General features: G+C 33.5%; 1 protein-coding gene across 2 annotated transcripts in view; it reads left to right on the plus strand.

The window, feature by feature from the left end:
• The window catches only part of LOC100366489 (endosome/lysosome-associated apoptosis and autophagy regulator family member 2-like), a 37,581-nt gene that overhangs the window by 9,312 nt on the left and 4,177 nt on the right, over positions 1-24,092 (plus strand). Inside the window, exons 3-22 of one of the 2 annotated variants that reach the window (XM_085497015.1) lie at positions 1,322-1,517; positions 5,104-5,251; positions 6,139-6,228; positions 6,910-7,097; positions 7,887-7,966; positions 8,305-8,393; positions 8,873-9,050; positions 9,305-9,409; positions 9,655-9,934; positions 12,656-12,757; positions 12,952-13,041; positions 13,227-13,294; positions 13,567-13,720; positions 14,302-14,437; positions 14,943-15,034; positions 19,079-19,198; positions 19,993-20,244; positions 20,522-20,671; positions 21,710-21,884; positions 23,752-23,829. In XM_085497015.1, coding sequence (XP_085353141.1) covers positions 1,322-1,517; positions 5,104-5,251; positions 6,139-6,228; positions 6,910-7,097; positions 7,887-7,966; positions 8,305-8,393; positions 8,873-9,050; positions 9,305-9,409; positions 9,655-9,934; positions 12,656-12,757; positions 12,952-13,041; positions 13,227-13,294; positions 13,567-13,720; positions 14,302-14,437; positions 14,943-15,034; positions 19,079-19,198; positions 19,993-20,244; positions 20,522-20,671; positions 21,710-21,884; positions 23,752-23,820 — 2,762 coding nt within the window. In that variant the 3' untranslated portion in view covers positions 23,821-23,829. The remainder of the gene's footprint in view (positions 1-1,321; positions 1,518-5,103; positions 5,252-6,138; positions 6,229-6,909; positions 7,098-7,886; positions 7,967-8,304; positions 8,394-8,872; positions 9,051-9,304; positions 9,410-9,654; positions 9,935-12,655; positions 12,758-12,951; positions 13,042-13,226; positions 13,295-13,566; positions 13,721-14,301; positions 14,438-14,942; positions 15,035-19,078; positions 19,199-19,992; positions 20,245-20,521; positions 20,672-21,709; positions 21,885-23,751; positions 23,830-24,092) is intronic. The other variant, XM_085497014.1, reaches the window with a different exon arrangement.

Here is a 24,092-nt window from a genome sequence, read left to right on the forward strand (position 1 = left end):
GCAATTGTTTCCAAACATCTTCATCACTTTATGAATATTCATGAGATTGTTTCCAAACATCTTCATCACCTTATGAATATTCATGCAATTGTTTCCAATCATCTTCATCACTTTATGAATATTCATGAGATTGTTTCCAAACATCTTCATCACCTTATGAATATTCATGCAATTGTTTCCAAACATCTTCATCACCTTATGAATTTTCATGAGATTGTTTCGAAACATCTTCATCACCTTATGAATATTCATGCAATTGTTTCCAAACATCTTCATCACTTTATGAATATTCATGAGATTGTTTCCAAACATCTTCATCACCTTATGAATATTCATGCAATTGTTTCCAAACATCTTCATCACCTTATGAATATTCATGAGATTGTTTCGAAACATCTTCATCACCTTATGAATATTCATGCAATTGTTTCCAAACATCTTCATCACTTTATGAATATTCATGAGATTGTTTCCAAACATCTTCATCACCTTATGAATATTCATGCAATTGTTTCCAAACATCTTCATCACCTTATGAATATTCATGAGATTGTTTCGAAACATCTTCATCACCTTATGAATATTCATGAGATTGTTTCGAAACATCTTCATCACCTTATGAATATTCATGCAATTGTTTCCAAACATCTTCATCACCTTATGAATATTCATGCAATTGTTTCCAATCATCTTCATCACTTCATGAATATTCATGAGATTGTTTCCAAACATCTTCATCACTTCATGAATATTCATGAGAAATTGTTACTGTACATCATTTCATTCGTGCATATTCAAGAGATTGTTAAATTATCATCACCTGTTTACTGACAAATAAATTTATACATGTAATGACTATCGTTTCGACTTAATTTCGTAGGGACTTTGTTCAGGAAATAAGCTAATCTTTGATTCACAACAATGTACTTCAAAACACAAAAAAGTAACAACATAGAAATTGGAAACATGCATGTATTATCTGAGCACATTGTGCAACTGTTTCATGTTACAAGCTATGCTCTAAATATGGCTATTTCTATTTTTAGTAAATCAGCCCAATCGTATTATGGTCACTGTGTTATTGTGGTGTGACTGCTCAAAATGTTTACTATCATATTTAAAGCGGGCGAGTCGTCACCTGCGCATGCGTCAGATGGCCATAGAGTGCCATTGTTTACAAACTAGCATCTACCCATGAGCCTTTGCGTTTTTAACGTGTGTTGTTATCGTTGCTTGGGACTCGATTCATGTGTGAGCATAGGTGATGGCCCTCTCGCTTTAACATGAGTCGTTAAGTAATATGATTTATTTTTGATTGTAGGATTTTCTTGTGGACCTGGTGAATATTTAGATGTAGAGGATGAGACTGACCTGAGTTGTAAGAAATGTCCTACTGGAACTTACTCTTTGGGTGGAGGTGTGCGATATCAAGACTGGTCACAACTACCAGTAGGCTTCTCATTGTTGTCCGAGAGTGTGAGTGATGGATGGATGGAAAGTAAAAGTAACTGCAACCAGTAAGTAATATCTAATACCTTTTTTTAGTTCCACTGTCGACTTTGTCGAGCGGAGCTTATCATATGAGTGATTGATCAACTTTTTACTTTTTCGTCTTCTTGTTGAAAACCGCAAGTCCGATTGCTTTGATATCATACATATAGGTACCTCAAGTAGACCTCTTTCAGATTTGTTCATTTTGTGATGATACGTTCAATTCTCTAATTTTGATCATTTTGTCATTTTTGGTAAAAAGTTATATTTTCGTCTTGTTGAAAACCGCAAGTCCAATTGCTTTGACATTATACGTATGCATGTACATACTACATGTGGACCTCTTTCAGATTTGTTGATTTTGTGATGATATCTTCAATTATCTAATTTCGATGAATATTTTGGCACTGCACTACGCTGCACTGCACTACAGTATACTACACTTGACTATGCTATGCTGCGCCATATCACTCCACACCACGCTGCTCAGAAATGCCAACTAATATTGCTCGATATGAAAAAGACGAAAAAATATAGTCATACAACCGTATCATTGCAAGTCAGCACCATGGTGTCATTATCTAAATGTGAATCCTTTGAAAAAATTAAACTTGTACTGGTGTAACTTTTTCTGTTAAGAACACTGTAAGAAATCTGAATAATTATTGATCTATACATGGATACTAATGAGCTAAAAATACTGGTAGTTGAGTTGAGAATGGGAGAGCCCCATATTTAACCCTGAAGGTGAAACATCCTGGTACTTTTTATTGATACATGATAAAAATGATTACTTTAAATGTATTATGATGATTTTTTTTCTTGCTGTTTTGGAGGCAATGATTACATGGAATAACACTGATCGATTATCGTTGTTATGTCATCATTCTGATGCTAACCTTCAACCGTGAACAAGTAAAAGTAACTTGTTGAAAATCTTATTGCTCTTTTTTGGAAATAAGTGTTGATTTAAGGAATAGCAACTTTATTAGTTGTGAAATTACGAAATTATAGTATCAATGTCAAATCTGAAAATGAAATTTGTTTTTGCTTCAAAACTTAAAGGTCAAAAAAACATTTGTAAGAAACAAATTGTGCATGTTCATATGCAAAATTTATGCTTGTATCTTGTGTCATTATGTCTCCATTTTTGTTTTTGGTATGTTTCAATATTATTTTGGCAAAACAGCCAATGCTGTTTCTGACTTCTCAATTTTGCACGAAAATCATGATGACATTGACTGTTGGCTTGTGACTTTCTCAATTAATATTAATTAATAGGTTACAGCATTATTTACAAGTTTTATGAGCAAGCTGTGATGTTCCTGATTGAAGATTCGTGGTTCAATAACATTGTTACACAGATATGCACTATGTTATTTGGATAATCACTACCTTTAAAGAATAGGCACAGTATTTTCTTGTACATGTAACATGTTAAGTTTTGTAATCTTCTGAATGAGTGCATGGGATAGTATCACCTAGCTTGTATATACAGTGTACATGTACATTGCATGTGCACACGGTACAATGTATAAGATAGAAATAAAACATGATACATACAATTGTATTCAAGTGGCCAATTGGTATACCTTACTGTATACTGGTTATACGTAAACATGCTTACAATTTTGTTTGTTTTTTTTTAAAAATTATTAAACAAAAAACATGATAAAAAAACTAAGATTCGAAGAAATGAAATAATCTGTTTATAACAATTTATTTTTAAAAAAATGCTGTAAAAAATCTAAGATTTGAAGTAGTGACATGAGTTGTACATGGTGAATTATTCTCCTGAGTTAATTTAACAATTTTCAATAAAACAAGATGATATTACTAGTATTCATATCTGAATGTCAAATATCAATAAAATATTGAGTCATTATATTGCCGTTATTGCAAAATTCCCAGAAAAATCCTCTCAATAATTCTTTGAAATTTTAATAATAAACTGTTTTTTTTTAGTTTTAAGTCTTTTCCTAAGTGGTTTGTGAGTAATTGCATGTAGCTGTTTTTTTACCTCATCAAATTATAATTTATTACGTTACATGCTTGTTTTGCATCTTCGCTCTGTCTAATGGCACTAACAGATCTAGACAAGTCTAAGAATACTAAGCAGTGCCTATAATATACTTGTAAACCATTTAACTAATTTTTGCTGCTAGAAATTTCACGATTTTAAGATTTTATAAATCACAAAATTCATTGATACTCCAATTTTAAAAATTCAATGATACTCCGTGTTGTTTGCCACCCAGAGAAATTTTTACCACTACAAAATTTCATAATTTGCACTTATTTGTCAAATTCATGAAAATGTTGTTTCTTGATTACGAATTAAATCGATTACAGTAGGTCACTGATTGATTGATCATTGAAAGGTGTATTGCCAGTTCAGTGAGTTTAATCGTATTTTAAAATCTCTCTCTTGCACAGACAGATACTGATAAGGTCAGAATAGGTCAAAGCTTTCATGCCTACAGTCAAGAAATCATGTGATCATCTATTACCGGTATACTAGAAAGTAGATCTCTACTGGTGGTACCTGTGATATTTAAAGAATTATACCTGCTTTCAGTTAATTCAACAACACTACATGTATTTCATGCACAATATTAATAATTTAATTTATTTGATGTATGAAAATATTCATAATTTTAAAATCAGATGTACATTTGATTGTTAGTATACAAATTAAAGACTACAGTCACAACTATGTTACTGATCAGCTCTATATAATCACCACTTGCATATAGAGACGACTTTCAGGCAGTCCCAAGGGTAATATACTGTATGAGCAATATTCAGCAATATTTAACAGATTCTAATAATTAGCATTCTGTTTATAAAACAATTTCTCCAAATCAAACGTTTTCTTTGTTGCAACATCTCATTATTTTTTCGATAATATTATATCCCTGCTAGCAGACAGTGAAGTAAAACAAATTGAAAAACCCAGTAAGCCTTACATTCATTCGTGAATGAGTCAACAGTTCCAGTGGCGTGTTTCAAAAATACATGTACAAATGCAAATTTAGTTTCACTGCATTTATCTACCAATTCTTACAATTACATGCAATCACAGTGCATAGTCTTGTCACTTGTCTAATTTAAATTCTAATTCTAGATTGTGTGTCTGCTCATTATATATCAATGCGTTTACTGTTTTTGTGACAATATAGCATTTGAAATTTTGAATTTATTTCCCAGACGTATGTAAAACAGCATGCAGTTTTGTGTCCTAATTGACGTTACATGGCATTGTGATATACGTTCCAGACCAGTATTCGAGTATACATGTACATTTTGTATACAAGTATTTGATATGAAATTAATAAAATGCTACCATAAAGTAGCACAAATATTAATAATCGCCCTTCCTAGCATCTTGATTACTGTAAAATATTTTTGTTTGAAACTATTTTTACTGAGGGAATGTTTCAGTGAAAATAAAATCCAGCAAATATACATTTTTTTCCTATATTTTACACTCAACTCGCCAAAATTCATTGAAAATATATCCCATACAAAAACACCTTTTCAGTGAAAATTAATTCCCGCTAATATAAAGTATTTTACAGTAAACTGAGATATGCATGTCATTGCTTACAGATCCCAATGGCACCCTATGGGTAATTTCATTGCTTCTGCTGGAGATGATTGCTCATCAATGTTATTATATACTGCTAACCTTAAGAAACCTGGCTCTGTTTCATTTACTTACCAATATTCTGATGACGATACTATATTTCATGTGTATGTAAGTATCAACTAACCCATACTAATTAATCTGAGCATTGTCATCCGCATGGTCCATTTAAGTATTATATGTATCAAAATGATATGAGTCAAGTAAGAGTACAACAACCAAACCTGTTATGTTAAACTTCATAGAAGTGCATGTACAGTTGTATGTCACCACAGCAAATCCAGATACCTGTATCCTACTCGGATCTTTGAAAGTGGATCTACTTTTAGATAGTCACCCAACATTCTTACTACTAATAATAAATAACAATTCATGTTGAACTTATGCATGTCAATTCATGTTTGTTTCCCCTGACATCCCTGCAAATGTGAGGAAACTACATGCATGTAATACATAGCTAATAACCCAGTGAGTCAGCTGTCCTCAGTATAGATCCCTACAGTGTGAAGGGGACTACTTGTATGTAATACCTAGTAACCTGGTGGACCCGTGTCCCACCAATGTTGGTGTAGATTATTGAAAAAAAGCGGATTCTAAAAAATCCACTTATTAGTTTGATCTAATGCACACATGTTTCTACTTTTCAGACCCACAGGTACAGTGTAAGAGTAGTGTTATAATAGAAGCTATTAATTACTGTACATAGTAAAGGCATGTGTGAGCTGAAATTATCGCTTGGTGTTTTTAGAAGGGACCTAAGCTTACACAATTATTAGTACTTTAATACATGTATGTTTCTAATAGAGCAAATACACTGTCTATCAATACACAAAGATAAATAAATACTCTACATATGCTGCAGTTTTTCATAATATTATTATTTATAATAAAGGTCTGCATGACTGTATGTGTATGCAGTGATATAAGGATCACATGTATGAACTACTAAATCATACATCTAGTGTTAATAAACAAATCCCTGGGCATTCTCTACTCAGGCCCAGAATGATCAGTGTCAAACATTGAAGGATACGAATGCTAATAGATGGCCCCAAGCTACTGGTGATGGTGAATGGAAGAAAATAACAGTAAGTAAATATGTGTATGCTAATCATGTTGACAGGCTACTCATGTCATTGAGTATCTCTGGAAATTGACATGTATACAACCACTCAAGTATCTTATAGCAATTTATATAGGATTTGATCCTGTATACTGATATTAAATTTTTCTTAATCCTAGTATTCCATACATTTGTACATGTATTTGAGTATTTATTTAACACTTTATTTAAAGAGGGTAGGCCAATATACACACTATAGTCTTGAGCCATTTACAACAAATTTGTCACTAAGATATATTTTGTAAGTTTTCTTAAAAATTACTAATGAGGCTGAATTTCTGATATGGTAACGTAAGTTATTTTATAGGGTATAGTATCCCCATCAAGCCCTCAAAAAAGAGCCACTCAATGTAAATTTGTTAAATTTAATCTTTCTCTAATTGTTTCTTTCTTGACATACCGGGGTATTGTAATATTGAAGAAAGTTGTTTCTCATCTGTTTGCATGTTGGCAAAATAGATGCCTCAAATAAGCTCCTCTCAGGATTGAAAGACATAGTTAGATTATTTCAGGTTTTTTAACTAATAATATTTGTATTTGTAAAGGTCATTTGACATTTCTGCAACCAAATTACAGGCATGCACACATCTACTTGAGTCTCACTCACCATACCATCATATTGTACATGTTTTATTGATATTTGTAGATGTCACTGAAATCTGGTTTGAATGTCATCTATTGGAAGACAATGGGAGTTGATTTTGAGACTTCATCAAGAAAGAAAAAATCTAAACCTGTACTGATTCGTGAAATTGAAGTTATGGGCATTGCCTACACATCTGAGTGCACCAAATGTCCCAATGGTACTTTCAGCAAAGAGGAAGGCTCCATTTAGTGAGTAACGTGAATTCCTGGATCTCTGCTAGTATTTTATTAGCTTCATAAAATTGTCATAATGATTTGTGGATTATTTTATTATTTTTATCTTTGTTTTGAGAAAAAAAGGAAAAAGCAATAATTGTCAGTAGTTGACAGGATTTTTATGTGACTTTAAAACAATTAGCCCTTTATTAATCAGGGCCTGCATTTTTGTATTCTTCTTTTATTACAAATCTGGAAAGTGTGAACTTCCTGTTTCAAGTTGCCTACTGGACAAATTCATCAAACCCAACATGGCAACAATACATACAGGTTTAAAGTGGCAATAGCTGTGATTTTGAAATTATTATTGCCAAGACTGTTTGGATAATAAAAAGCAAAAAAAAAAAAATTTCACTCCCAAGTGCCCACGAACCTGCATCTCTACCTTAATGTACACTGTTGGTATATAGACGTATATGATAGGTGATAGCTGGTACAAATTGACTAATTTTTATTAAAAATAAAAGTCCGAGAAAAAGATCAATAGTTACAGCTATTCTCGCTTTCACATTTCTTTTGAAAAATATTCCTACATAGCTGTATAGGCCAGCCTACTCATCCTGTTGACAGTAATTAAATGCAAACATTTATGTAAAAGTAAAAGTTAAAACTATTTTGTGTTCAGCGTTACCAGTAGTTACCAATGTTGGCCTGATAACACAAGTTATTTCAGCAGAAATTTTTAATTTGAGGACAAATTGTACATGCTATAAAATGCTCGTTATAAGACATAATCTTTATACACTGCATTTTGTTTTTCAGCTGTGAGCAGTGCCCAGAAAATACTTTTTCAGAGAGTGGTCAAAGTGAGTGTAAACCTTGCCTTGCCAAACAGTATTCAGGTGAGCATCTGTTTCTCATTTAAAGTTTTATATATCTCAATAAATAACATAGTTGCTCTGATTGTGATCATTCCAAGCTAATTGCATCTCATCACTGTGTTTCAACATCAGAGGATGTTGACAAACTGATCAATTAGCAAATTACATGTACAATGTATGAATATTATCTCTGGACTATTTGTCTCATTGTCATTATCAGGATAATGAAACATTTTAATATTGAACTCCAACTTTGGCAAACTCCTTCAATAGCAGCCACACAAGAAATGTAATTTTCAATATCGGTCAATAAATAAAAGAAACACGTTTTTATATGGTATTGTTTTTTCACTATACAGCTGCTGGGGCTGCCGTTTGTATTGAACGTAAACCATGTACTGCCAAAGATTATTTTGAAGTACACGGTCCTTGTGATGAAAACAAACAGGTAAAAAATTTTACAATTGGTTGAGGATACTAAGTTCTAATAATATTGATAATTAGCATAGTTAAATATGTTTGGGCTGAAATTAAAAATTGTATGTCACCTTCTCCATTGTGGGGTTAATGTCATTTGGGTGTTAGCATTCCTTTCTGAGAAACAAAAGTCCAAGATGTCATGGAAATTGCACTGGATTTTATGGTGCATGGCGACATGGGATGTAACAGTAGTATGGTATTATTGATATGAAACGTTTCCAAAAATTTACATTTACTTTTAATAAGTTTCTAGTGTGATAATATTGTTCTATTATACACTGTGGGTAACTTCCTTTCCAGTGTGATAATAGTTTTCTAATAGTTTTCAGTGGGAAATTTTCTATGTGCAGTAACATGCTTAGTAGTACACATTTTGTCTCAGACTGCCTTAACTTGTAATTTGTCTTTCAGAAAGTATTAACATGTGTGTTCATATTTCTGTTTCAGACTCAGTTGATGTACAAATGGATTGCACCCAAGATATGTAGTGATGGTAAAGGTGCTGTAGCGTTACCGACATCTGGTAAAAAAGAAGACTGCCCTCCTTGTAATCCTGGCATGAGTTTTTATAACAACACTCATTGTCAGTTCTGTCCAGAAAATCAGTTCTCAAATGGTGAAAACGGTAAGCATCGAGTGAACACTTCTTCTTTCACAGTTTGTAGACCTGTCACAAAACATGTTGAATTTCTTTTGAAGACATGCTTGTTAGAGTTGAATAAATGATTCCAAATGCAAGATAATATTCATGCTTATCATTAATGCTGTACACATCTTGAAACTGTCAGTAGTAATTGACTATGGACAGTAAACAGTTAATGATGGTAATGCTAGATATGGGCTTCGGGGCTAACTTGTGTTTTTGTTAACATGTTTCAGCATGCAAGACTTGCCCGGCTTCCACTGCTCCCATATATGGTATGGAATTTAAATGGTGGAATACTATGCCTCCAAACTTGGATACATCATGCCTCAGTGTCTCAGGTAAAATCTTGCTATCGTTTGATATATATACTCATTCCTTTTCACCTCTGTGCACTCATGCATGTGTCCTTGCATCTACACACATATCTCGGAGATCCCTGGATGAAACGAGTACATCATACACCATGCCACACATATTTCATGACTGAATTAAACCTGGTCGAATGGCCTCCTTATAAAAAAACGAAAATACATCAAAATCAAGCACAGGGACTGTGTCATCCCTTCCCTCTACATTTCCTCAGATTATGGATGTCCTGAAGATGGTTTTGTCTTATTTGGTGATCACATCCAGTCTTCTCAAGGTAGTGACGATGACGCATATCTCATACTGTCGCTACACACTGATGGGTTCCGCAGTGCATCAGCAGTCTACAATGGCAAACCCGGTGAAGTTGGTCGTGTAACGTTTGTCTTTGAGTTGATCTGTTCTGGAGACTGTGGGTTTTATTTCATGGAAGAAGACGATCGGGATTCAGATGTGATTGAAAGTTGGGAAAAATCCATGGATAAATTTGAATACAGGTTAGTTGAGTTTGAATGCAAGGAAAAGCTGTCTCATAGAGTTCCTAAAGAAGTGTGTGTGGCCACCGTATTTTGACTGTTTGTACTTCATTGGGCGCTCTAATGATAATTATTGTTGATATTGTTTGATTGTTCCCCGATGGTCTGTTTGATAATACAATTCAAAACAAGGTGTTGGATTTTCAACCTCAACTCTCGTCATCTTTCACAAAATATAAATCTGCATATTTTTTCAATACTTAATAAAAATGTTCATGAAGACCTGGATGATGGGAAAATTATTTCACCTGGTGCAATTGAGAAGTTTCGCTTTTACAATAGAAACTTGCACACTCTGATGTAAAACATTTCAATTCTGCTGCGTAAACGTTCGGTAGTTCATCAGAGCGCTGAACACCAGTGGATAAATTGTGCGTGCGAACTTGAAATAAACCTTTCATTCTCGCTGTCTAACTGATGGCACTGTAACTCAAAACTCGTCAATTACAGGTTAATGTTTATTAAAACTCTTTGTCTCTGTGTGGTTTTCATTGAATACTATTTTCATCTAACTCTTTAGTAGCTGATGTAAAGCGTAAGTCAGTGAGGTAAATAATGATTATTACATATGCATTGTAGCAGGGTTTGGTTTGCAAGGTGCAATGGAAATTCAAATTTTAATTTGATATTGTAGTTTAACATAGAATCCTGATTGAGTAGATGCATACACAATTAGTAGACATATGAGCTGTGATTGGTTGCTGTGGGTGTACTGTAAAACATTTCACTTGGGTAGTTGGATTTTAATGTTTTATTGTCATACTGACATTTATGACATTCAGACTATTAAAATGTGATGCTAATACAGCCTTAAAACATTTGCAAAATATGACACATTTGCCATTACATTTCTGTAAACAAATACATACACAACTTAAAATAACTATCACCTTATCGAAGATTATGTACGTGTGCTGCAATAGAGCCCACACAGAGCCAATATAAAATTGTGAGTCCTCTGTCTGCAACAGTTACAGTATAGTGCCAATAGATGAGCATTTTTTCTAGTTTTGGTTGTGAGTGAATTTTCAGCATCTTAGGGTGTCATCAAGACAGTGAATTGCATGTTATAATTTTTGTTTGATGATCAAATATGAACCAGTATCACAAAATCTATATTTGATAAGAAGCATTTTCCATTATAATTAGTCTGAGATGCGCCCAGACTCTTAATGAATTGTTTAGCAGTTATGTTCACTGCTTTCAATCCATCACACGTTATGTACTTCCCAGGTTAGTTGTGTTTAGCATAGACCCAAAGCAGAATTTGAAACAGCAATGCATGATGGGATTTATTGTAGTCAAGACAAAAAATAACTAAAGCACAATATGTCATGTTTTTTACAGAATAACCATAACTTTCAGATATGATTTTTGGCCAAAAGGCTCCTACTGAATTTTTCTGACAATACAATTTTATGATGACTTTCCGTCTCAAACTGTTGTCTTCATGAATACATGTGAAAATTAAATGGTTTACAGTATTTTCAGAATGAGGCTTGTAACTAAGCAGTGTGTGGGTCAGGTGTGTCTGATGATGCATGCTGGGTAGTGTGAATGATACATGCATGTGAATGTCTGAATTCTCTTGCATTGTGGGATATTGGGGGATAGTAACAAACATGTTATCTGCATGCATAATAGAAGAGACATGTTCTAATAGTTTGCAAGTACAATGTAATATGGTTTTTACAGTTGCCACAGGTGTCTATCAAATTTCTGAGGTCATTTGAATTGCATGCGTTTAATATATACCGTAGATGTTATAACATGATGCGGTCGTTATTGCCTGTACATGGTTTGTGTATATTTTGGGTGGACCAGGTTGAATATTGGAATACTTTATACGACATAGATGCATGATTTAGATTAGACTAATGTGACGTGGAATCGTCTCTGGTGTCAGTCAACCATTGGACTATTTTTTTAATAGCTCTTGTTAACATTTCTGTTGTTTTTTTGTATTCAGTTAAATATTTAGCATATTGTATCAGATATGAAATATATATTTTTATACTGGTATAGAGATGAAGATAAATTTCTGCAATAAATAAGTATTTTGAAAATGGAAATATACATGGCAGTGAAATGCAAGACTGAAGATATTGTTTGTAATGTTGTTTGGAAATTACACAAGCCATGGAGAAAATATAAAATATGTTTTGTGTTGACAGGTTTTATTGTTAACAGAACTTTTTGAACTATTAGACATATTGTTCAAAACAAAAAGCAAGGCAACCAAATGGTTTGAAGATCTCAGCTCACCTTGTATTATACACTAGAATTGTGAACGACACTGTTACGTCCACATTTTAAATAAAGCTGCCTCACATCTTAATCCAGGCATTTAATTTTAATTAATTAATTTAATTTGTAAAGTTGTTTTGAAATTACACAAGCCATGGAGAATATATAAAATATGTTTTGTGTTGACAGGTTTTATTGTTAACAGAACTTTTTGAACTATTAGACATATTGTTCAAAACAAAAAGCAAGGCAACCAAATGGTTTGAAGATCTCAGCTCACCTTGTATTATACACTAGAACTGTGAACGACACTGTTACGTCCACATTTTAAATAAAGCTGCCTCACATCTTAATCCAGGCATTTAATTTTTATAAATTTTGCAAATTGTCCAATGTAAAATGTCTTACTAGCTTAATTTATGTTTTTCTCTATAGTTACTCAGTAACCAAGTCAGGGCCAAGAACATTCAGTTGGGCATTTCAGAAAACTAATAACGATGATTATAAACGTGATGCAGTTGATTACAGAGATGATATGTAAGTATTATGCCACCACCATTTCTATAAAAATAGTACACACTATTCCAGGTTTCAAATTACCGCAATGACAAGAAGTAAACCTTTTTGTTTTTTTTGAATGCTCAGTTTGCCAGAAATCATAAGCTTCAATGGCTTATCTCATTACATAATGTTATTTTGTGGAATTCACTGAAAGTGTTTTTATTTTACAGGGCAAAAATTTATCTCATTAATGTTACCAATACTGTAGATGGAGGAGCTTCAGTGTGTAAACCATGCCCCAGAGGCAGTGATGTGAAAGGGTAAGACTTTTAGAGTTGTATTCTCACTCCATAAACCTACATTTTCACATGTGCCATATTGTATTTGTGTGCCGGCCACTTTGACAACTTTGGAGACTTCCTAAATCAGTGTCTGCCCTACATCTCTATAAAAATAAAAACTTGATTCTGCAATTAATTTTGGGTAACATTTCTTGTTTGTGTAGATGTATTCCGTGTCCACCAGGTCATTATATTCCAAATAATAGCGACAAGTGTAAAGCATGTCCTGCAGGTAAGTCAAAATTTTGGAATAATCATGTTTTGAACATTCTCCCTTCCTTGACTTTTAACTGTACCATTAAGTTATCACCCTGGTACCAACTGTAGTGTCAGTTCTGAACTTACTGGATTCTGACCTGTAGAGGTCATGTAGCCCCCACTCTCTCAGGTGACATGAATATCTCTCACGAGCAAAACAGGAAAACGAAACCTGCCAAATGTGATGTTTGCTGCTTATAAAACCATTCAGGTTCTGATTTTCTGTTTGTTCTGTGTATTCACAAGGGACATATATTCAAGCCGGTAATCCATTTGTTGAAGAGTCATGTTTGGATTGTGGTCCTGGGACTACCAGTCATAATGGTACTGTGTGTGAAAGTGATTGTCATTATATCTCACCAACAACAGGCTCTGTCTATGATTTCTCACCTCTAAAGGAGTAAGTTTATTCCACCTCTTTTGACATGATGAAATTGTCTGTTATACCTTGATGCATGAAACCCTCACTTACTTTGTCACTATTAAAAAAAGTAATCAGATAATGTGCATGATAAGACAAGATTAGTATTAACAAGTATATCGCAATGGTATGCTCAATAGACCCTTTCATAAGTCGAGCGCCCTCAAGCACTTCCTGTTTTAGAAGATCTGAAAGAAAGGCCAGTAGGTATAGAAACTCCACTGTCTACTGGCCTCCTGAAACAAGAAGTCCTTGCGGGCGCTTGACTTATGAAAGAGGTCTATGATAGTACCCTATTTGCTCTATTAGAAGCACATATTAACCAAAAATTGCATGTGTTGTATACAAAATAATTTAAATGTAACAAATTTTCCCCATAAAATGTACATACCGGTACTTGTATAAATGTTAATTAGAATCATGTCACCGACTGCCGTTGCATAATAATGGAGTTGTACATTTGCTGTGTCTTGGAACTAATATTCCAGCATACCTGTACATTTTTCAGTACATTTAAAACTGTTACAGTGTAATTGTTATGCTCTTTTTTTTGTTAATAGATTTCGTAACATAATGAGTGCGCCAAGTTTCACTGCTAAAGGAACTCGATATTACCATTTATTCAATGTCAGTCTATGTGGTAATCATGGAAATGGAAAAGCTGTGTGTAGAGATAATGTCACTTACTATTCAGAGGTATGTACCATAATTACTACTCTTTTACATACTGATTTATTAAGGTTTATAGATTTACACTGTAGTGCAGTGTTCTAGTTCACGTAGACATAGTATTAAATAAAATGCATTCTATGATTGGGTTCTATTATTAAATCAATGCCCTAACAGTGAATAAAGCCTGAAATTCAAGCATCCATAGTAACCAAATTTATACAAAGATCCAAATTCTAGAGTTTGATTTTTTTCCCATGTTTCTTAAATATTTTTTCAAGTATTTATTGTTTGTTAAATTATATTCATATAAGTTCACTACCAGAATCTGTCCAGTATTTATTCTGGTATCAAATGTGCAAATTTACAAACTTCATCCGAGTCTATTTTGTGTTATGTATTTTATGTATCAAATTGTTTCACATGTATTGTGAATAAGCGGTTATGGATAATTGATTATGGAGCTGTAAATTGTCTTTATACAATTAACTTGTGTTTCTGATCTTGTGTCATAATGTTGTTTCATATCTAGAACTCTGAGGACAATGTGACGTCTATGGTTTGCCGTTCTACTATCATACCAAGTGGCGAAAATGAAGCGCCAATGTCAGCTCAGCCTGTCAGGTAAGAAGCGCAATAGTACCTTTGTTAGTGTGATTTTGTCTCACAATTTGGATAATGTTTTTCAATTTGTGTGAGATTTTCATTGCATATCACATCTCTTCATATGTTGAAAGGCATGTTAGTTGACGAAGGGCGTATTGGCAGTCAAATTGGAGGTCAACAGCTAGCAGTAAAACGATGACGGTATTTACTCTATTACTGATAGAAGCGCATCTTCAATAGATGAATTTCTATTGAAATGAAAATTCAATATGAATTTTGGACATAAACAAACCTCTGATATGTATGTTATAAAGTAAATATGGTTTTGTCATAATTTTTAGTACATAGTACACTCCTTTTTTAGTCCCCGTTCAGGCGCAGCCTGAAAAGGGGACTACTAATTCAGGTTATGTCCATAATTCCGTCTCCAACATTTTCTCAGAAATTCTACAGCAGATATCAGTGAAACTTGGCAGGTTGATGAACATGTCCCCTCCGAGTATGCACGTAATTTTTTTTCCAGATCTGAAAATCCCAAGTGGGTCTTTTTCACGATTTTATCAAAAATTGCCTCTCCCGGCAACATTGACAAAACGTCTGCGCATGCTCAGAATAAATTAATTACTGTAAAATACTTTATTTTTGCTTGCAACATTTTTTTGCTATTTTCGCTGAAGGAATGTTTCAGTTAAAATAAAATCCAGCGAATATACCCTTTTCTTATATTTTACAGTCAACTTGTCAAAAATCAATGAAAATAAATTCAATACAAAACACCCAGAAAAAGTCTTTTCAGCGAATGATAATTCCAGCTGAAATAAAATATTTTACAGTAGATTAGATCTGTGAGTAAGGCTGCTGTTATTACGGCACGTGATTTCTCCATTGCGTGCAATTTATTATAGTACTGTTTATACATGTATTCTGTTTGGCTCAGTGGTCTCATTCACTCGTTACTAGAAGAACTAGTAACTTTATTTGATTTCAAGAACTTCAAGAAGGCGGCATAAGAGACGTGTTTGCAAAGGTAAGTTTTCCAGTTTATTGGGGTACGATTGGTGTACATTTCGTGACGTACGGACGTGAATATTATGATGATTGCCAGCTTTATATTCTTGTGAAAAAACAAAAAAAGCAAACAATTGTCTCTAATCTACGAAACTAGTTTGTGAATTGTATACCCTGTCAAATTATTGTACACGAACGATTAATTCACGAGGACATAGTTTTCAAGTACCGGTAAATCGTTTTCCGGTCTTTTGCTTGTGTAGCGATTTCTGAAATATTCACAACTCGGGGGGGGGGGGGGGGATTTCCCCGTGTCGATCAATTTATTCATTATATAATAGCAGGTTGCCTATGATTATATTCGTAATTTTTATGTTGTGAGCATTGAACTGTTAGTTGCAATGAAGATTTTGAAATCGTCCGTTTTTTCGGCAGTTATTTTTTTTAATGTTTTGGATATTTCATTCACTCCTGATGCCTAAAAGAGTCTAATTTATATTTTACCGTAGTCATTGACACCTATCCATTGACACCAAGAGTATCATGTTTATTGTGAATAGCGTGAATGGGTAAGCTTCGTTTCGACAATGGGCTGTTATTTCTGTGAACAATGTTAAATTATTCTTTGAATGCTCAGTTTATTTTTTTGAAAACAACTAATTTTTCGATTTAAAAAAAATCATGCCGTTTTCCCCGTCAAAATCAAAGCATAAAGATCTTGCTAAACATCGGTGAATCCCCTGTTGCGTTCACCACGAGGTCACTGAGCCGTCATTAACATATTTAAATGACCACGTGTACTGAAATAACATGGCGGATATCGCATCGCATCGCATTTACATTCGACCGAAATCATTCGTTTACGATGAAACTAAGTTGAATATTACTTCCAATTCATAAAAATTCAACGAATTATTTTTTTGTGCGTATTATAATCATTACTGAATAATAATAAACAATTGCAATACTTCGAAAACAAGTAAGTTATTCACTTGCGAAACACAGAATGACCAGATTGTGCTACCGTGATCATTTGCTACCGGTACTAACAACTAAGCAATGTATTCGTGTTTGTATTTATTCGAAACTTCTTTTAGAAAATACTTTACTTTTCGTAAACTTTACTGAATTTTTGGGGGGATTCAATTCCAACATTTCGCGATGCCAAACCAAAGGCCTTTCACTCTTTGAGTGTGACACCTAAACCAGAAGTTTTATGGTGTATAAACTGGCACTAAATGAAAAAGCCGTTGAACCTTATTCAAATTTATAAGTACATGTTATTATGTATTTAATTATGAAAACTGACTAAATTAAATGTGATCTTATTTTTAATTTGAACAGAATTATGATTTATATTGGTAATGACGTTTTCATCCAATATTAATAGTGCAATTGTTAAAATGCCTACCTACACATTTATTGTTTTTGTTTCTGTTGCCCTGAAATAGACATTTGTAAAAAAAAATTATTTAAAAATCATGCTTGATTCAAATTCAAAAAAAAAAGATGTAGCCATGTAGCCCCTTCCTGTTATCTGTTTCCAACTTCTTCCAGAGTAAAACTGGTGAAGCCATGTAATTGCCATACAATCATAAACTGTGGGAAAACTTATATGTTATTGAAAATCTTTATTTTGTTGTCTGTGAATTAATATAATATTTGAAATGGTGTAATGGTGCAAAATATTCTCAAGCAATTGGTTTTCTGGTGGCACTACACTGTGCATTTATGCATGATCTCAGCTTACTAAGTGATGATGGTGGTTGAAATGGAAAACTGAATACAAAAATCCAGTAACATCTCAAACGAATTTCCGTCTGCTGTGAATGCATGTTTCGTTACATCAAATAAATAACCCAATTTTATTGAATGTATCCAAAAACATGGTACCAATAATCTGAAATTTCAGGAGTGCTCGCTGAAGGTTTATCAATCTTGCTTATTGTCTTGTTCTTTACCAATCCTGCATTTCAGTTACTAGAATTTATACTAAAAAAAAATAGTTTCTGTTTTTCTTCTAATAATTCGGCCACTCTCAAAAACAAATATTTTTCCATGGTCGAAATGCAAGAAGAATACAAAACTACTGTGATTGCATAGCGATACCTGTAGGGCCATTGTCAATTAGTTCGCCTGATCAACACAGCGTTATACATATGGCTGATATTGAATCACGGAGAGTAAAATCTTGTGATACTAATCTCTAGAACCGCTCAGATTGGTACATACCGGTATGTCTTATGAACCCACATGTGTATATCTTTAACAATACTCATTTTAAACTTTTTTTTTTTACAGTGGTGCTGTGAACTGCTTCAATTTTGCAAGGCAATTTTTTCTGGGTTCCTACAACATGGAGTGTCAGGGACTTTATTGAAATTTCATAGAATCCTGAATATATCTAGAAGTGAAAATTAAATGGTTTACAGTATTTTATACCCATTAATAATGATGAAATGCAATAATATCACTGCACTAAAAAGACTTCAAACAATTATTGTTACTTCTCCATTGAAGGTTATGAGCAGACCAACCTTTACTGGCTTCCTTAATTATTACATGTACTTGCTCTGAAAACATAGCTTTTACAATTGTTTAAATTAACAGATGTTGTTCTATGTACAATGAATACATTTTAAATAATAAACCTTACTGTATTAATAAAAAATTGTATTTGACAACATGAGAATGATTCTGATGCCCAGTGGTGATGTTGAAACAAACCCAGGTCCTGGTAATATACTAAGACCTGATTAACAAAGAAGTCATGTACATCAAGGTTCACTCAGATTTATGAATGCAGTTTCTTGAGCAAGTATACATGTATGACAAATAGTTTTGTTGCACTTGTGTACTCTGAGATTCTGAACATGGGTCAGTGGAAGTTTTTAGTTGTCAGTACAAAACTAGATTATGGGAAATCACTTTATGATGAGTTGTACCCACATAGAGTACATATTCATTCACCTGTTTGCAGATGTTCCTTGTACTACCTGTACTTTATAATCAAATAACGGGGACTGTGACATTTCATGTCTTGTTGTTCTATAGTCTTGGTGATCACATATTGGCAGTTACCGAGGACAGAACTTTTAATAATATCACAGTTTCTGGCTTTGAGAAAGACTCCATTGATCTACCGGATATCAATTTCTATTACAATTCTGCTATGTAAGTATTATAGTTTTAACAAATTAACAATAGTGTCATTCAGCTGATCTTTTGTCATTTTAAATATTGTAAGTTTTAAATTATTTTGGACTCTTAAATGGATGTGATAGTGAACTGTAGAACACTATTGAAACTGCAATTTATTTTGACGTTCTTTGTGTATAATTATGATTACATACACAGTATACCTCATTGATTTCCATTGTAATTCGTTTCACTAAATCACCCTTCCACCATTTTAAAATATATATTCTTAACAAAGTAAACTACAGTGCCACATACACTGCTTGGGATACAAATGAAACCAATTTCAACACTTTAAATTTTAAAGTTTTATTTTACTGATTTCAAAGAGAAATTGCATGACTTTAAAATAAGGAAACTAATTTTGCCAGAGAGGGCATAAATTACTTTGAACTTGGATTGTCACCAAAAAAGGGTTAGTTAGTTTTCAGTCTCACATGATCACAAAAACAATATTTGTTTAAATTTGTTTTTATTTACTGATTTAAATGATGTGAACTTTGTGTAATTTCTGCCAGAGAGGGCGTACTTTCCTAATTCCTCATCCTACCAAATCCTTAAATTCTCTATAGGGATGGCACACTTAAGCTTAAAGTTAAAATGTCACAAAAAAGGGGTTGTTACTATTTGTTCTCATGCGCACATGATCACAAAAAAACGGAATTTGTTTTAGCATCTCATGTGACCATTCTATATATTTGTCAGGATGCTAGGGCCATTTTGATTTGCAATAAGGTAAATGCCATTCTCACCTAGTTTCTTTTTAATAGTTCAACTACAGCTTGCCCAAATGGACGTTCCTCTGTCATCAGTTTGCGCTGCGACATCACAGCACCCGACAATGGTGTGGTTGAGCTACCTACTGGCTGTCCCGATGGTACTTGTGATGGATGCACGTTTCATTTCTTGTGGAGGTCTCATCTTGCCTGCCCTCTGTGTACGGAGAATGATTTTAAATCCATCGAAGAGAACTGCAAAGGAGGAATCCAAACTATTCACTATGTTTGGAAGAATCAACCAAAGTAAGTATAACTCTGGAAATATTATACTTGTAGATGGTTAATTGGCGGATATTAAATTAGGCACTGAATGAGAATGAAAACTCCAGATTGAATAGTAATATGGTTTCTTTGAAGCTCTGCATGGGAAACCTCTTAAAAAACAGCAAAGCCCACTCTCAAAATGCCTGACGGACTGGATTGATACATTGTATAGCCGATCTGTGTGTTGATGAATATTAAATGCCATTATTTCCTTTATTTAGAATTAAATTCTAATCAAAATCATGATTTTTTGTAGGAATTGTCGTGATGGTGCCTCCTTACCGGATAAAGTTAACAAGAAGTGTCCCATGCTGACATTTGAAGCTCAAATTGCTATCACTGTTGCCGTAGGATGTGCCGCTTTACTGATTGCTCTCATTGTTTACTTCTGGAAGAAAACCAGGAAGTAAGTTATTTGTAATTAATATGACTTGTCTTTTTTTATAAGGAAAGTGTGAGAGACTAAGTGGTTTGCAACAGGAAATTTTGTATATGAACATGAACCTAAATATTTAGACTGGCTAGGAACAGGTGCCAGGGACAGCCCTAATTTTAATCCCCAACAACGATAGCTGGGTATGTGACAGGAGTCCATTTGTCCGCCAAAAAATAAAGTCATTGATCATTATAGGGATTGAAAACCAAATTTAACACGAAAAGATCGCAGCCCGGTTAGAAGATGCTGAAATATAAAAAAAAAAGCCTCACAACTGAAAAGAAAGTTGAGACTTGTGTGGGTGGATTTTAATGCGATAGTTGACAACAACAATCATTGTAGCCAAAAGAAAATGTCATTGTCCCATGTAAATAAAGAAATCTGAAAAATATAATGGATAATCACGTTGCTTTTAAATACTGAAATGAATAGGGGAAAAAGGTTATCAGTCGGCAATGTGTTAAAACAGGGAAGTCGTCACCTGCGCTTGCGTCAGATGGCCATAGCCTGTCATTGTTTACAAACAAGCGTATACCCATGAGCCTTTGCGTTTTTAGCGTGTGTTGTTATCGTCGCTTGGAACTCAATTCGCGTGTGTGAGCAGGTGATGACCCTCTCGCTTTAAGTCACGCCAAAGAAGTGTGTTATAATCACAATAAATACCAAACTCTGTGCCATGTATCACATGAATTTTTAGGTGATTTCATTTATTTGTATTAACGACTATTTTCTTTTGTGTTTAAAAGTTTGCTGACTATCAGAAATTTATGACAGAAAAAGAAAAATTTGCTCCATGTTTATATTAGTCATTATAAATGTATTGTAAATTGAATTACACATAAATGCATGCATGTTTTATGATTATTATGTTGAATGAAGTATTCATCCTGTGGTGTTACAGACACGATAGATGTGTGGGGGCGCTCTTCAATATGGCAGGGTGTGTACTGGTAATAGCTGGAGTCCTTTTTTCCATGTTTATGATATGCTATGTCTAACTGATTACAGACTGGAATATAAATATCAGCGATTGGTTCAGTCATCAAGTGGCAAAGATGGAGAGCTACCCACTGTGGATTCATGTGCAGTTGATGAAGGAGATGAAGATGAAGTCATATTCAATGATGGCCAAAGGAAATCTGGTGGATTATTCAGTAAATTTAAATCAGCAGTCAGTAGTAAGGTAAATAAATCTAAGCTTACAATGTCTTTCATTTTGTGGTGTGTTGGAGGGTATTGTAGTTATAAAAACTTGGTTGATTCAAACACAATGCATTCACACAACACAAATAATATAGGCATACTAATAGAAAAGTATTTCATAACTTCTGTATGCGTAGCACATCGGGGGGGACCTTAGAGGGTTACCCTGTCTGTGTGTAAGTATGTTTGTCTGTCTGTCTGTTCAGCTGATATCATAAGAACCACTCCTATGATTTCAATGACAGGGATGAGACACATACATGATTAGGGTTGAAATTGGATTACAGTATATGTAATTACCTAATTTGCATCAATTAGCCACTTTATAGATGTTCTACAGGTATCTCCAGTACCACTCGTATATTTTAAATGAAACTTGGTACATGTGTGCTCTCGGATAATCCCCAGACTTGATTACTTTAAGGTTGAAATCCATGAATATTAGTTATGTAATTTGCATAAATTGAGCAATTTTCTCAAGTATCTACTATCAGATATGAATTGAAATTGTTACATAGGTGCTTTAGAATAAACCACAACTGTACAATCAGGTTAATCTTTAATTGTTTGTTCTTCATGACCCCAAATACCTCTCAGTACACACGAATTCTTTCTAAGGTTTCTTTAATTTCAGTATTGTGAGTAATTTAAGTAACTTGTATTACTGTTTAGTAATAAATCTGTTTTTACATTGGGATTAAAATATATCAAAACATAGAATATTTAATTTCCCAGATAAGAAGCATAATTCATTGAAAAGAAAATGTAGATGTACCATATTCATTTCAAGTTTGGGAGTTTTATCAAAGACTACTTTGTGGGACAACACATTACAGTCTGTATGCTTAATGTAAGGAAATGAAACAGTCACACAAATTAATCAGAAATAATTATCACATGCACAAGTCAAGTTTTTTTCCTTTGAACAGAAAATATGTTATTAATTTTACGGTTATTAGTTGTGTTTACCTTTGTGGTGACAGCAAACATTTGATTACAAAATATTTGTTAATATAAATGGCATCCCAGTAAGTCATTGTTTAACTGAATAACTGCATTACATCCTTGGTAGCACATTTTATTGACAATGTAACTGTCAACGAAACAGTAATATTGAAATATGAAATGCCACTTTCATATCAATTCTAACTACAGTTACATGTAGAAACACTGCAATATATGCTTTCCAAAAGTATACAACAATAGCATGACTCATCCACGGATTTTAGATCACGAGAGAATTAAAAAAAAAAAAACTATAAAAAAGAAATTGATTAATAAGAAATTATCATGCCCACAATCTTTATGTCCTTGTAACTCCGTATTTAAAAATGACTGTAAATTAGAGTGGACAGCTCAATTCACTTTGTGTAATTTTTAAAAAGAAATGTTAACAGTATTGTAGTCAGAACACAATGATTGATTGTGTGTACAATTCATAGTGACGTGTACAATAGTGAAAACATTTAGACTCAAGGTAAATTATTGCAAAGGTGACCTTAATTAATGCAAACATTTTAAATCTTGTATATTCTTTTGGAAACAAATTTAATTGAAGCAAGAGAACATTTCTAATTGCTGTATGTGATTTTTAACCACGTTTTCTGCCTCCCATTGTCTTACCTCGTACTAGCGTTGGGGAGGGTATTGCTACTACTATGGAACAACGTATTCCAAAAGGGTACAGGATTAAGAAAACTTTGAGATTTATGTCGGCTGTTACCATGGTTACACACCATCATCAACACACCACTGCTTATTAACCTAAATATATTAATTACTAATTGCAGTAATTATAATCATTAACTATAACTATCCATGTCTGTTTCATACCATCCGTTTTGCAGGATTCAGGCTTTCAGAAAAAGACATTAAAAGAACTTGAAGAAGATGATCCATTGGCCATGTTTGAATAATCATTAAGAGTAATTAACCACCATCACTATTTTATTGTAATTCATATAGTATAATATGAACAACAGCATCCATATGCACTGTACCTCATCCTTGCTAATGTTATCATAGGAAACATTTCATTAACTTTGATGCTTTAAAGATACACTAGCTGTAACGACCTAGTTGTTTGTATTGCAAACGTGTTCTACATGAATAGCATTTATTTCCATTCTATTAGCTGAAACTAGTTCAATTATTTGGTACCGGGCCCTTCTGTATGCTTTATAAGCTC

The sequence above is a fragment of the Saccoglossus kowalevskii genome, chromosome 3, assembly GCF_978046115.1.
Source record: "Saccoglossus kowalevskii chromosome 3, keSacKowa6.1, whole genome shotgun sequence".
Taxonomy (NCBI): Eukaryota; Metazoa; Hemichordata; class Enteropneusta; family Harrimaniidae; genus Saccoglossus; species Saccoglossus kowalevskii.